General features: G+C 39.8%; 1 protein-coding gene across 1 annotated transcript in view; it reads left to right on the top strand.

Moving 5' to 3' along the window:
- Positions 1 to 2,059: 2,059 nt before the first annotated feature.
- The window catches only part of LOC139810117 (uncharacterized), a 29,157-nt gene continuing 15,201 nt past the window's right edge, over positions 2,060 to 16,015 (top strand). Inside the window, exons 1-3 of the mRNA XM_071773435.1 lie at positions 2,060 to 2,197; positions 3,607 to 4,335; positions 4,502 to 5,027. Coding sequence (XP_071629536.1) covers positions 2,060 to 2,197; positions 3,607 to 4,335; positions 4,502 to 5,027 — 1,393 coding nt within the window. The remainder of the gene's footprint in view (positions 2,198 to 3,606; positions 4,336 to 4,501; positions 5,028 to 16,015) is intronic.

Raw genomic sequence — 16,015 nt, 5'->3', positions numbered from 1 at the left:
AGATAGACAAGGATAGCACGCTACATTGCACGCAACACATACGCACGATGCACATCGACATTTATTTTTAATTACGCTTCTAAATCTTGATTTAGAGGGTTTATCGATGTTTTTCTTGTTGTTGTCAATTCGGGGAACTTGTTTTCGCGTTCGTACCAATAGTATATCTCTTATATGAATACATCTTGTGACGAGCTGACAGCTCGCCGCAACTCGAGACGCCATATTGGGATAAAAGTAGGATAAGGAAATCTGTACTTCCGTAATTTTTTCTCGTTTTCTATATAAAATCGGAGTTTCCCCGAATCATTAATGTATGTACTGCAATTCTGGAGAAGAATTTTTAATTCTGTCAATTCAATACGACGCTACGTGCCGACAAAAAAATGCCGGTAAAACAGACGGCTCCAGCATCCCCTTAAGAATTACATTGGAATCATGAGGAATATGCACCGTGGCACCAAATTAATCTTTTTTTTTTGTCACGTGGACAAAACTCGCATCTTGTTTCTTTTTCTACTTTAGCATTATCTCACTCGCACATTTTGTCATCCGAATATTCGATGCCTAACAGCTCTCAATGGGTGCTTTGAATACTTGTACAGATGTACATAACGTAATCGAATTGTCGCATCATAAATGGGTTATTATAATTAGCTCAATAGATACATTTTCTACAAGTTTCCATTATTTATCTAGAACAGTCTGTAAGTGTAAACTAAATTATGATATACATAATTATATTCTAATGATCTCGTGCTCAAATCTAGTAAAACCGATATTTTAATTAAAAAAATGATAGAAATACAGTCAGATATTGTTTTGAATATATAAATTTACACTACTAACTCGAACAAAATAAATTAAAATCAATTTCCACCGTGTCGTTTTAACCGCATTGCAAATCGCCTCCTCAATATTAAAGTTGTCAGTATAGCATGGATCTTTCTTTCGCTCATATTCTAGAAAGTTCGCTAATCGCTAGCAAAACATTGCCACAGCTGACCGAGTGAACAAACAAAGTCAAGCTACACAATAGAAAGGTCCATGCTATAAACAAAAGCGAGCGCAAACAAGTAACGATCCGCAGATCGTCACGTGCAAACAGTGACGTCAGCGCGATGACGTAGGGCTTCGACGGCCAATCACCCTCCCGAAATTCGTAGAAATTTGTCTGGAGGGAGTTTCGCCTCGGAGGTGATAAAACGACCGCCGCCTCGGCGCGGGATCGATTCTCGTTCGTAGATCACCGCTAGTACACCGCTTTATACCGCTTAAACCGTTTTTCGTTTCGCCATCCGCATTTTCGCATTCGCTTAACCGCTCGCCGCTTTTGCCGTACTCAAGTCTGTGCGCGCTCACGGCTCTTCACCTGAAAAGGACTGTAAATAACTGTGTACATCTTATTTTTTGGAACATTATAAACTTTATTATTTTTTTTTACTTGCTGCCTCTCTCCTTGCTTTTGTAGTCGTCCTGTTACCTCGCGCTATCACGCGCAACCGCGTGCTCTCGAACAAACCTATAATATTTATCACTACCAGTATTTTCCCAGTATTTCCCAAATAATATTGACAGTATTAAATCACTGAGATTTTAAGTATTTAGTCAGTAATACTTTTCTGTAAGGGAATTGGCTCACTCAAAAATCGGAGCGCTCTACACTCGCTCTATAAATATTAGTGTCTCGTTCGAACTGAAACCAGTGCTCTCGTCACGAGTGTTCCTCGAGATTCGCAGAAGTCCGGTGAAGCCCGTGCCTGCAATTTCCTGAACGGAATTCACGAGTGCACCGAGATAATCGCTAATCGGAGTAATCCGCGCGCACCCGAGCTGTCTGCTCGCCGCGGATTCACTACGAGACATTCTTTACCGACCGTGATTACTGGACCCGAGGCAGTCATGTCGGAGGATCTACAAGGACTCCTTATCGAGCAAAATTGTGTTATCACGTCGATAAGGAGAGTATTGATAAACTTCAAGAAGTTGTCAAAGAGTCAAATCACTCTTTCCAAAACAAAGAGTCGATATTACAGGCGTTGGAAACGCTATGGGAAAAATGCCACGCCATCAAGGTCAGCATTCACCAGACGGCGACCGCCGAGGAAAGGAAGACGGCCCGTACTTCCTTGAGGAGCAGTTTTACGCAGCCGAGGACGCCTATCTGGAGCATCAGATTACCTCAACGACACCGTCGGTAAACTCTCCAAGAGCGAGCCGTCCACCGCCGAAAAAGGTAGCGACCATTCTTTTCGCGATGCATTCGCCGGAGCATCATTACAATTGCCTCGTATCACGCTTCCCAAATTTTCGGGAAATTTTGCTGAATGGGAAAATTTCCGCGTTATTTTCGAGTCACTCGTTGCGGTAAATGAGTCATTATCGAATACTCAAAAACTTCATTATTTGAAGGCGAGCGTTACGGGTGACGCCGCATTGCTAATCAACAGTATTAAAGTTTTCGAGGCAAATTACCAAGCCGCATGATAACTCCTCGCGGACGAATACGATAATCAAAACGCGATTATTCATTCGCATATCCATGCTTTCGCCGATCTGCCTAAAATGAAGACGGAAAACGTTATCGAGTTGAAACGACTTCGCGACAACGTATCAGCTTCTCTAGCTGCTTTAACGAACTTAGATCGTCCGGTTATTTATTGGGACGATTTGCTTGTGTACTTGATAGCGCAGAAATTTAGTTCGAAAACACGTAATGAGTGGAATTTGATACGAGGCAATTCCGACGCGTACCCGACATACAAGGAAATCCACGATTTTATGACTCTGCGAATTCGCGGTCTAGCGGACTACCCCGCGCAGTCCGATCTCGCGGCGAATAACCCGCGCGCTAACAATCAAGGCCCGTTCGTCAGTAAATAACATGTCCGCCGAAAAATGCGTCGGTTGCTCCGGCAATCATTATTTGGCCAAATGCGACGACTTTAAAGGTCAATCGGTAGAGCAACGAATACAACTTGCTCGTCAGTACAAATGCTGTCTCAATTGTTTACGAATCGGTCATTTCTTGAAAAATTGCCCGAGCAAAGGTCGATGCAACCGTTGCCGTCGAAATCATCATACACTCTTACATATCGAATTCGACGAAGGTTCGAAGAAACAGAATCCCTCTGCCATCGCGTCGATTACAGAGCCGTCAAACCCTGTCGCGTTACCCGCTCCATCCACGCCGAGCACGGTTGCATCGGCGTCTGTTCAAACAGTTCACCCCTCCCGAGAACTTACAAAACTGCCGCCACAAGTACTGCTCGCGACCGCATGGATTAAACTGACTACTCCGGAGGGTGCCTTTAAGTTGCGCGCGTTATTGGATCAAGGCTCTACGTAATACGTATAGCTTTATTTCGGAGTCGCTTTGCCAAATAATGCGTACCAGGCGTTATCGTGCCGGTTTGAAAATACATTGCTTCGGCGAGAAATTTAGCGGCATGGCTAAATCTCGCATGCATCTCACTCTCGCGCCCTGTTCGGGACAAGGTCCGACGTTTCCTTTTACGGGTTATGTCTATCAGAAAATAACGTCATATTCAGCCTCTCAAACCAGACCTACCGAATTGTAGCCACATTTGCATGATCTGCAATTAGCGGATCCTGAGCCGTCTAGCCGTCACCCGATTCATGTGCTCATCGGCGGGCGCGGACTTATACGGATCGCTATTGTTGAATGACGTTCGTCAAGGGCCTTTCGGCACTCCCACGGCTCAGCTCACAGTTTGGGGTTGGATCGTCTCAGGCCCTACCGGAAACGCTAGCTCAGATACGGAATCCGCTTCGGTTCTTAACTGCGTAACATGTGAAGAAACAAACTCGTTACTTCAGCGATTTTGGGCTGACGAAAGTATCCCTGCTCAAACTCCTCTTACTGAGGAAGACGAACGATGTGAACGACACTTCGTCGAAACCCATTCGCGTAATTCGCAGGGGCGCTACATCGTGCGTCTACCGTTTAAGAACGGTCCCCCGGGTAATATTGGTGACACTCTTCAAAGGGCTATGCTCTTATACAAAAAAATGGAAAGCAGATTGCTGCAAAGGCTAACAATCGTTAATCAGTACCATGAATTTCTTGCGGAATACGAGTCTATGGGTCACATGAAATTAGCGAGCGCGTGCGAGGCATCGCTATTTCCCCCAGTCTACATACCTCATCATTTTGTGCTGCGCGAGTCGAGCTCAACTACGAAACTTTGCGTAGTATTTAACGCTTCCTATAAAACAAGCGACGGAACTTCGCTTAACGATCACCTGATGGTCAGCCCCAATCTTCAACAAGATATCGCGGCGATCATATTACGTTGGAGACAATTTTGCTACGTATATACTGCGGACATTGCAAAAATGTTCCGCCAAATTTTGATACATCCGGATGATGCAAAACTTTCAAAGAATTGTTTGGCGTCCGCGAAACAGCCTACTGATCCTACTTTACTGTCTACTCACGGTCACATACGGCCAAGTGCCGTCTCCATTTCTCGCGAAGCGTACTCTACGTCAATTAGGACTGGACGAAGGCAAGGCCTTCCCAGCCGCTCTCCAGATATTAGAAGAACAAATTTACGTTGATGATGTCCTCTTCGGGGAGGACGATATCGCGACTCTCAAGGAAACCCGCGCACAGCTCATCGCTTTAATGAAACGAGGAGGATTTCCCCTCCATAAATGGTCAGCGAATTCCGCGGAACTTTTGCAAGACATTCCCGCGGATCAATGCGAATCCTCTGATCGTAACCTCAAAGAGGACGATACTCTCAAAGTATTAGGTCTGTCTTGGTCGCCACACGAGGATTTATTCCGTTTTCTAGCAACTCAATGCTCTCCAACGGTGCACACGAAACGCTCCATATTGTCATTTATCGCGAAGCTTTATGACCCCCTTGGATGGGCATCCCCCATCGTCATCTCTGCTAAAATTCTAATGCAGGAGCTTTGGTTACGAAAACTTGAATGGGATACTCCGATTCCGGAAGATCTATTGACGCGTTGGACCGATTACAGCACTGATCTGTGTAAGATTAACGACGTGCGCATTCCTCGATGGACCGGAATGCATCGAAACATGATCGGAGTAGCACTTCACATTCGGGTTCGCTGACGCTTCCTCCAGAGCTTATGCTGCCGTCGTCTATCTCAGAGTCCCGCATAGTAATTCGAACATACAGATCAGTCTTCTTGCGGCAAAGACGAAGGTCGCCCCGTTAAAAACAGTCAGTGTTCCTAGACTCGAACTCAACGCCGTCGTGCTGTTGATTAGATTATTGGAATGGGTCAGAACTTCTTTGAAATTGAAGGAGTTCCTCTGTTTGGATGGACGGATTCGAACATTGTGTTAGCTTGGATCCGTCAACATCCATCCAGATGAAATTCGTACGTTGCCAACCGCGTTTCGGAAATACAAACTCGCCTCCCTTCCATGAACTGGAATCACGTTCGCTCAAAGGATAACCCGGCTGATTGCGCATCTAGAGGCCTTTCAGCCACTGAATTGGTTGGACACGAGTTATGGTGGTCCGGGTCGCCCTGGCTCCGTGAGCACTCCGACTCATGGCCTATTCCGGACGAACCTTTGCCCATGCGAGAGAATACGCTCAAAACGGTACTCGCGGAAGAGCGTAAATCAGCTATTCATCATGCCGACTCTTCTCCGGAATGGGACCTACCTGACACTTGCTCCAGTTGGACCCGGCTCCTCCGCGTTACTGCGTATATCAAACGCTTTATTCAGAACTTAAAAAACAAGTCCGCCTCTTCACCAATTGTAACTTCAAGATTATCCATACGGGAGCTCCGAGATGCTTCCGCCTTTTGGCTGAGATCAGTGCAGTTAACTTATTTCTCAACCGAGTGGAAAGCTCTAAAGGCCCGCTCTCCTATTACCCGGACGAGTCCGTTATGTTCTCTTAACCCATTCATTGGGGAAGATGAGTTAATACGGCTTGGCGGGCGGCTTGAAAATTCAACACTGGGCTACAATGAGCGCCACCCCGTAATACTCCCGAAACATCGCATCTCGGAGCTAATAATTGACCAAGCTCACAAACTTTCGCTCCACGGCGGAACGCAGCTGACGCTGAGAGTTTTGAGACAGAACTTCTGGATTCTTTCCGCGCGTAGTCTGGTTAGGTCCCATGTACTTTGCTGTGTCGCGTGTGTTTGTCAGTCCGCGAACACCGCTACTCAGCTCATGGGCGATCTGCCCAAACAGCGAGTAAATCCTTCTCCGCCCTTTACTCACACCGGAGTTGACTACGCCGGCCCTATGAACGTTATTCCGTTTGTTGGCCGGGGTCAAAGGGGGAGGAAGCATTACGTCGCCGTGTGTCTCGCGACCAGAGCTATTCATCTTGAGTGCGTAGAGGACTACTCGACGGAAGGTTTTCTCGCTGCATTTCAGCGTTTCGTAAGTCGACGAGGTCTCCCGTCTGATATATATAGCGATAACGGCACAAATTTTCAAGGTTCTGATCGCGAGCTTCAGCGTCATTTTCTCGCTCTTATGCAAGACCCTCTGCTAAATGACACTTTGACCAACGACGGTGTAAAGTGGCATTTCATACCCCCGGCAGCGCCACATTTCGGGGGGATTTGGGAGGCTAGTGTTAAGAGTCTGAAACAACACATGAGACGAGTAATAGGGTCTCGTACCTTGTCGCGGGCCGAATTCGTCACACTCTTGTGTAAGATCGAAGCTTGCCTAAATTCTAGACCGATCACCGCTCTCAGCGATGATCCGACGGACCTTTCCGCGTTAACGCCTGGACACTTTCTAATAGGACGTCCGCTTGTTAGCGTACCGGAGGAATCCGTCCTCGAACTCGACACGAGCCGCCTATCGCGATGGCAACATATACGGTTAATGCAGGAACAGATTTGGCGTTCTTGGTCAGCAGATTATTTACATTCCCTGCAACAACGCCATAAATGGTCTGAATCGTCTCCCGACCTCAAAATCGACGAGCTAGTTCTGCTGAAAAATAACTTACTGCCTCTCTCAAAGTGGGAGCTCACGCGAATCCGACAGGTTCACCGGGAGCTGACGGACGCGTACGGGTGATTACTGTACGTACGGCTAACTCGGAATTCAAAAGACCAATAACTCAAATCTGTCGCCTGCCTGAAACCATTAACCGATCCTCGTCGGAATAACCGACAGCGATACGGTTTCTCGATTCACGTATGATCATATCATTGTAAATAGTTGACTGTATCATTGTAAATATCTGACTGTAAATATAGTATGCATAAGTTAAGTACGCTTAAGTTCTAAGGTGATGTAAATAAAACACACGACAACTACCTGTAAGATAGACTTAATAATGTGAAAACTGCCGCTCTCGATTCAGGGAAAACGACTGCGAAAATCAAACGTTCTCGTGCCTCTTCTTTCGTATCCGTTCGAATACGAGGCGGGCGGTATGTTGAAAAGACCAGTCCCCGCAAGTGCGGAACGCGCTCGAATATTCCCGAAATAATATTCGTTGCGAATTGACGATTGAAAGGTGAAAGCGAACGTTAGGAATATTCGAGAAACGCTCGATTTGCTCCAAAACGAGTTTATTTGCCTTCCCCCCGGTTTTTTTGGTGTTTTGCTCGTGCCCGGACCGCCGGTGTACATCGCGTGATCGCTCGTACTGCGACCAATAGTCTGGTCGCTCGACGATTTGGAGCCAATCAGCGTTTCTCACGTCTCGAAATTTTCTCGCGGAAAAGTTCGGAGCTCCGGCCGCGATCGCTTCGCTTGCTCCGGCCGGGAGCTCAGTGAGCCTTGAGAAACCATCAAGAGCGACACGTCGAGCGCAAGCTTATTGTAAAATAAAGTGAGAGTCTATCAAACGACGCCTTAGTTAATTTTTGAACTTCCTCTCCTCGTTCGCGGAGTGACTACCCGATCGGGAGATAGCGTTCCGACGCGTAAAGTGCGGACCGGCAAATTCGATTCGATACAAACAGGATGAGGCTTTCCGGATGCAATTATCACAAGTTCCCGGGCGCCTCCTATAGTGACGCAGAGACGGACACCCGTGGAGTTAAGCGGGGAGCACACACTTATGCACAACGCATAATGCGTAAGCATAAGAAAATTGATTGGTCTATTTTCTTATGCACATGTGTATGGACCAATCAATTTTCTTATGCTTACGCATTATGCGTTGTGCAGAAGTGTGTGTCCGGACCCTAGCCGGTAGAATCAAGTAGAATCCGGCACTCCCCTCATTCCTCCTCCCGGAGGGTGAGAGGGTCTTCCCCCTCCTTTGACACTAAAGGGGGCTACCGGTCAAGAACGGCTAGAGATCATCAAGTAAGAGATTGGACCAGATTGGACACCGTTTAGACAACTTTTGATTGGTGCTTTGATCCGCCATATTTTTCAGGACAACTACGAGGGAAATTTAAGTTATCATTATTAAATATTTATAACATATTTAAATAATAAATTATTTTCTTTAAAATTATAAGGTATTAAATCAAAACATTACAATTTAACAATTATAATTATTTAACAAAATAAAAATATTTAGACTAGCGAATTAAATCAAAAGTGTAATAATAATGCTAATATATATAGGTTAAAAATTATGTTTAGTGTAAAGAAATTGATCAAATTTATCAATTATAATATTGACGTTTCTGCTTGGCGCTTGCGAGATTTATGAGTGCAAACAGCGCGCAATTATTCAAGAAAACGTACATTGTATGATACCAGCTTTATGCTGACATAATAATTTATAACAAGTAATAAAAGTTCTTTTATTGAAAAATAAACAAGAATTTTGAAGAGGCTAGTACTTACAGGTTAAGAGGTTAGTAGGTTAATTAAATATATAGATATAATTTAACTAATGTTTTCTATCAATGTTTTAATTGCTTTCGCTTCTTTTTTTTTTATTAAAAAATAAAGAAAGAAGAAGAATATTTTAAAGCATTTGAGATTTGATGCATAGTTATTATTAGTATCATAAAATATTTACAATTCTCAAATATTAAAATAAAATAAATTTTTATAATATTAATATTTTATTATATGAAGCCTCTTAATTATTTTTTTAATTTTATATAGGTATATAATACATTTGTAATGCTAACTTCCAACTTATAGTACATACGTATATTACTTGAGATTATTTTATTGTTAGCTTAGATTTGATTTGAAATGCCTCGTTGTACAGCCAAAGGTTGTTCTAATTCTTCAACACAAAATAAAAAAAAATGTGCTACTTTTTTTGAAAGAACCTGAAAGATGTGCAATTTGGATTTAAAATGTTAATCGGGAAAATTGGGTACCTGTTAAACATTCTGCATTGTGTCAGGTAATATTGAACATCGACAACTTTGATATTTATATAGATACTTTAATATTATTTATTTTTTTATAAATATAAAAATTTTTAATAAAATTATATCTATAATGCATAGGAGCACTTTGCTCCTGAAATGTGGGAAAACCAATGTCTAGATGGTTTTTTGAAACTAAAGAGATGTGCTATACCTACCTTCTTTGGAGGTGCAGGTAATTTTTTATTTGTTTAAATATTCTTTGATTTATTTTATTTTTATTTAAATTAAAAGATTATATCATTAAAATTCTTCAATTTATTTTTACTTTAAAAAAGTTTTGACAATATATTATTTTTTTCTTTACAAAAGGATCAAATACGAATTTGAATGATCAAGGCAAAGCATCTTCTAATAAGCATCTTTAAAATAAGAATGCAGATGAATTAGTTACATTTTTATATGATACAGAAAGTGATGTTTAATATATTAGATATAAATCCACTTTAGAAAAATTGGTTATTAATAAAGCAAAAAATAATATAAAAATAAATATTGAAGATGATATGGGGGGACACAAATAACAAATCTATGAGTAATATGGATTCAAATGATAAATCTATAAGTTATATGGATACAAATGACAAATTTACAAGTAATATGGATACAAATAATAAATCTACAAATGATATGGATGCAAATGATGAATCTACAAATGATATGGATGCAAATGATGAATTTACAAATGATATGAATTTATGTTATGAAGATATTGATTTAAAAGCTAATAACATAGAAGTTTCAAACTTATGTGATAATTTAAATACCTGTGATAATTGTTTTAAACGTAAAATGAAAGTAAAAGAAGTACAAAAACATTATACTAAACTATTTAACCCTTAACTAGCACACGTCCGCGATCGAACGTTATCTGCACACGGGGTATTGTACACTTTGAACGTTGGGTACGGCGAAATGGAGGCTCCAATAGGCTTGAACAAAATCAAGTACATACATTAAACACTGGAAAATGATACCCATTAGCCTAAATTATGAAATTTTTAGTTTTAAGGCTTCAAAAAAATTCTTAAAATAAATTTGTTATGAAAAAAATAAATTTTTATTAATTAATTTTATGCGAAATTTATAGATTAACTGACCGAGAAAGATGCCTAAACTTGACGAAATTCGTTTTGGGGTGTTTGACACCCCGCGTGCTAGTTAAGGGTTAATATACAAAATAGAACTCAAAGAAAATTAAAAAATGCTAATTACAAAATTAAAAGACTGCAAGAAGAAGTAAATAAAAGTAGTAGACTTTAATAGAGAGTGCTGTTCATAAAGTTTTAACTAAGAATCAAATTAAATTATTAATTGGCGAATTCAAAAAAGTTCCAGTTTGCCATAATGAATCCATAAAAGAAGCATTAAGATATAAATTTATGTGTGGTCGTATGGGATATAAAGAAATAAGTCGTGATCTGCCATTACCTTCACTAAGAACGCTACGTCGACGACTGGAAAATGTCAAATTTACAAACGGGATATATTAGAAGAAATATTCAAATTTCTCTAAATTAAAGTGTCTGCTTTTAAAAGTAATATTGATAAACATTGTATGTTGGTTCTAGATGAAATGTCTATAACTCCTAGCAGATAATTTGATATTTCAACAAATTCATATGTTGATTCTGCAGAATTATGTAATAATAGCAATTAAAAAAAATTTGCTTCGAAAGCATTAGTACTTATGCATGTTAACTAGTATTGCTATAGCAGGTGGAAGCAGGTCGTGGCTTATTGTTTTACAGGTGATTCTGCTGACGGTAATAAGTTTAATTCAATTATTTGCGATATTATAAAAAAAGCTGAAAATATTAGGATTACGGGTTCACAGTGTAACATCTGATATGGGATCAGCAAATATGACAATGTGGAAATCATTTGGAATTAATATATCGAGGCATAGTACAATAATCAATTCCTGTCAACACCTTAATGACAAAAGTCGTATAAGCTCTTCTTTTTTCATGATTGTGCTCATGCCTTGAAAAATATAAATCAAAGTTTTTTAAAAAATGAAACAATAATAATTATCCCTGATGAAATTGTTACTATGTTTGATTTGCTAACTAATGCAGCCAGAGCAAAAGATTTAAATAAATTATGTACTTCTGAAGATCAAATAGATTATGGTCTAATACACGTTTACGCGAGCGTTACTTCTGTAGTAACTTACGATAATTCACTCGTTTACACGGAGTAAATTATCGTAAGTTACTACAAAATCCTGTTTACGCGAAGGAATTATCGTAAGTTACTACAGAAGTAACGCTCGCGTAAACGTAGTATAAGTCTAGCGTCAAAATTAAAATTACAATTGCTAGATACAAAAAATCATTTTCAAAAAATAAAAGTTAAAACAACCTAGCTTCCGAAGCGCGGATTTAGCTCGCGGCTGGTCAGGGTTCGGAGTAGGCGCGGAGGAAGACACAAGACTCGGTTAAAATATAACAAAACAAAATAAGGTATTTATTCAATTACGCGTGAAAACAAAATAAGGTATTTATTCAATTACGCGTGAATACATAGAGATGCTCGCGGGAGCGGTGAATATGTACAAAAGATCGCGGTCGCTGCTACGATAGCGACGGATTACAGTGATCGCGGAGTCGATGGCTACGTGTGATAGATCGCGGGCGCGGTTTATAATAGCGGTGAAATGCAGATATCGCGGAGTCGCTGGATACGTGTAATAGGTCGCGGACGCGGTTACAATACAGATATCACGGAGTTTGCGGACGCCTGGTAAAGCGACGATTGCGGGGTTTCGCGGATCGGAGGGCGTGCGGGCTCGCTGAAGTATTTTGGCGCGGGTGACGCGGTATCGCAGGTTTGGATAACGGCGGCAGTGAGCGCGTAAGGTGCTGGATCGCGATTGGACGTGATATCGAGCGGCTAAGACCCTTAGCGGAGATAGAGAAGTACTCTCTATTTCCTGGCGCATCGATTCGTGTAGGCGGGAGGCGGCACCGGGTGGCCAAGACCCTTGGCGAGTAAGAGAAGAACTCTCTTACCCTGGTTCACTCCGGTGTCACAGGTGTTCGTAGGGAAGTTCGAGTCAACCGCCCAGATGCTTCACTCGGCAGAGGCAGAGAATACTCTCTACCTCCTGGTTGTTCGACTGTGGGATTTCGGGATCCGTGAGCAGCGGAGAATCGGTCGGATCGGTTTGCTGGCTCACGGTGGAATCTCAAACCTAGCAACATTGCTCGGTTTATATACGCCCGCGGTGGCGTGTCGGCGTGGCGGGGGTATACGCGACGGCAATCGCGCGCGCCGGGATGGAGCGGTGGAGCGTTCGAGAAGTACGGCGCCCCGACGCCGCGATTGCGTTCGGTGGCTCTCGGCCGTTTTCGGCACCGCTCGGCGCTCCGAGTCGGTTGCCGTGCTAAAGCCCCGGACACACAAATCGACGGAAGACGTAAGACGTAAATCGTAAGGAAATCCACTAATCAGAGTCGACTATTCCCCTCTTCTTCCCTCTTAAAGAGGGGAATAGTCGACTCTGATTGGTGGATTTCCTTACGATTTACGTCTTACGTCGATTTGTGTGTGAAGGCCTTAAGTCCGTTTGCGGACTGATACGCGAGATGAATAGTTTAAAAAAGGGCACATCGTGCCTTGTCTCGCCCGGCGGGTGTTCGGCCGGGCGGCATCCGGCTGATGCTCGCCGGGAATGATGCGTTTTGGGGCGCATCGTTACAAAGTTAATAATGCGAGGCAAGTATTGAATCATTTTGTTGCTTCAGCGTTAACATTTATTGGGAATAATAACGGAAATATCAGTTTTATTACAACTGCATGGTTCATTGGTTTCATATCAGAATGGTTTAAGATAATGTCATCAAGAACTCCGAGATTAGCTTTACGTAAATTAAATATGACTAAATTTGAAGAAACAATAAACTTTTTACATGACGTAATCTTTGTAATTTCAAAAATAAAAGTTGGCAAATCAGAGGCATAGAAACCTTTTCAAAAAGGAATAATTATTTCCACAAAATCTGCTATAGAATTAAGTACCTATTTATTAGAAAAAGAAGCTTTCAAATTTGTTTTATTAGGAAGATTTATGCAGGATTGCCTCGAAAATTTATTTTCAATTATCCGAATAAAGCACATAATTCCAAATGCTATACAATTTAAAAATGATTTAAAATTAATAACATTTTTACAATGAAAAATCCCGAAAATAGTAGTTATGACCTTAATAATAGAGAATTCTTTTCAGAATTAAAAAAAAAAACTAAAGAGAATTTGTTAAATAATAATAATATAGTACAAACAAATATAAGTGATATTTGCGATAACCAGAATATAATTTTTAATAATATAAGTCTAAACTGTTTATATTACTTGGGAGGGTACGTAATGTATAAAATAAAAGAAGAGATATAATATTTGTGATAATTGCATTAGTGTAACAGGTAGTACAATTGCAACTACATATACATGTGCTGCATTAATGCGTATACGTTGTTTTAAAAATGATACATTATTTTTTATTGATGAGAAAACATTTTATTTTATTTTAAATATTAAAAAAATATTCAGATTTTATTTTAACATAGTTTATGACAAATGTATTGATTTAAGATTATACTGATATCTATAATAATCTAACATATGATATACCAAATTGTCAATCTTTGAAACAAAAATTATACAGTATTTTATTGGAGTAAGGTTAAAACAAATGTCTGTAATATCACCTGATAAATATGTAAATAATAATACTTTTGCAAGTAAAAGTGTAGCTATATATGCACACATGTATTCAATAATAAAATGTTTTATTGATTTCAGATATTTATTTATTTATTAGAATTATGCATACAAATTTGTTAGATACAAAAATTGTATTATTATTATGTATGAAATTCCTGTAATTTAAAAATATAAATAGGAGGATAAAGAATTTTGATAGTGGTTATATATTCCGCGCTACTGTTTAAACACACCATTATGACGTGTTTTATTTTAAATTTTTCCAAAAATCAGATTTTCTTTAAACTATTAATATAAACATATATGAATTTTTAGTTAAATTCATTTTTTGTACGTTAATAAACCATATAGATACTAAATTGATTTAAACATTTTTGGAAAGCGCGTCATAGGTGTCCTGAACAATATGGCGGACGGTCGACGGTGTCCAATCTCTTACTTAAGGATTTCTAAGAACGGCCGGTAGTAGAAGATTTTTCCGTAAAAAAAACGTAAAAAAAAGTTAATAATAATATACATTTATTAAATCATTTACTATATATGGAAAAGGTAAAGGTAAATAAATAAAATAACTGAAAGCATTTTGCTCAGAATTCATTGAAAAAACATTTTAAGAGGATCCTGGAATGACGGTAATCGTCAATATTTAGGCAATAGGAGAGAACTTTGGTATAAATCGAAAATCGATTGCTGTCATTCGTAGTAAGTCATTGCACATAATCGACAAACGTAATGTTTGCGGAGAACGTAAGATATGACACTTCCAATAACATTATTGATGACATTACATTGAATTGTATTTTCTATGGGTTTAACATAGCTATAATCCAATGATCGGCAAAACGCTGAAATTGGGCACGGGCGCCCGCGGGCTGTTGTGCATACTGCATGTCTACAGACAACTTCATGCACAACTTAGAAGCTAGTTATAAAATTGCTCATCTTATTGCACGCGAATCATGTCCATTTAGCATTGGTCCATTTGTCAAGCAATGTCTCGAAATTGCGGCAGAGACAGTATGTCCTGATAATGTAAATATAAATCAATTAGTCTTTTTCCTCGATCGAACTGTGGCACGCTAAAAAATTAAGTGAAGATCTCGAGCAACAATTGCTATTAAAAGCAAAGAATTTTATTGCTTTTTTGTTAGCTCTTGATGAAAATACTGACGTTGTTGATATCGCACAATTGGCAATTTTTATTCGTGGTGTGGATAGCGCAACGTCTCTATTACTGAGAAACTTTTAAATATAATACATCTGAAAGATACTACAACTGGAGAAGACATATTGTCTAGTGTTGAAGAAGCAGTGGAAAGCATAAACCTATCTTGGGACAAATTAGCTTCAGTTGCTACTGATGGTGCTGCAGCAATGGTTGGATGTAATACGGGCTTCCTAGGACGTTTGAAGTCAAATTAATGGCGCAATCAAGTCAAGAAATACATTCGATCCATTGTATTATCCATCAAGAGGCTTTGTGCGCAAAATCTTTAAAGTATAACGAAGTAATGAAAATTGTTATTAAAGTTGTAAATTTTATTAGAACTACAGGATTGAACCATCGCCAATTTCGTGAGTTTTTATCTTCTTTAGAGTCGGACTATATTGATATCCCCTATTTTTGTGAAACGCGATGGCTTAGTCGAGGTAAAACTCTTGAGCGTTTCTTTCGTTTACGCGAAGAAATAACTATTTTTTTTAGAAATAAAAGATAGATCTGTGCCTGAACTGTCACAGCCTTCCTGGATTGCCGATCTTGCTTTCTTTCGGATATCACTAATCATTTAAATACATTAAATTATTCTTTATAAGGCAAGGATAAATTAATTATTCATATGTTTGATGAAATTTGCTCTTTTAAAATGAAACTTAATTTATGGATTAACCAATTTCAATCCCGACAGTTGTTGCACTTTCCAAATTTATTATC

This window comes from Temnothorax longispinosus, chromosome 3, assembly GCF_030848805.1.
Source record: "Temnothorax longispinosus isolate EJ_2023e chromosome 3, Tlon_JGU_v1, whole genome shotgun sequence".
In the NCBI taxonomy this organism is placed as follows: Eukaryota; Metazoa; Arthropoda; class Insecta; order Hymenoptera; family Formicidae; genus Temnothorax; species Temnothorax longispinosus.
Note: the sequence above shows the minus strand (reverse complement) of the source record. Positions and strands in the feature narration are given on the sequence as shown.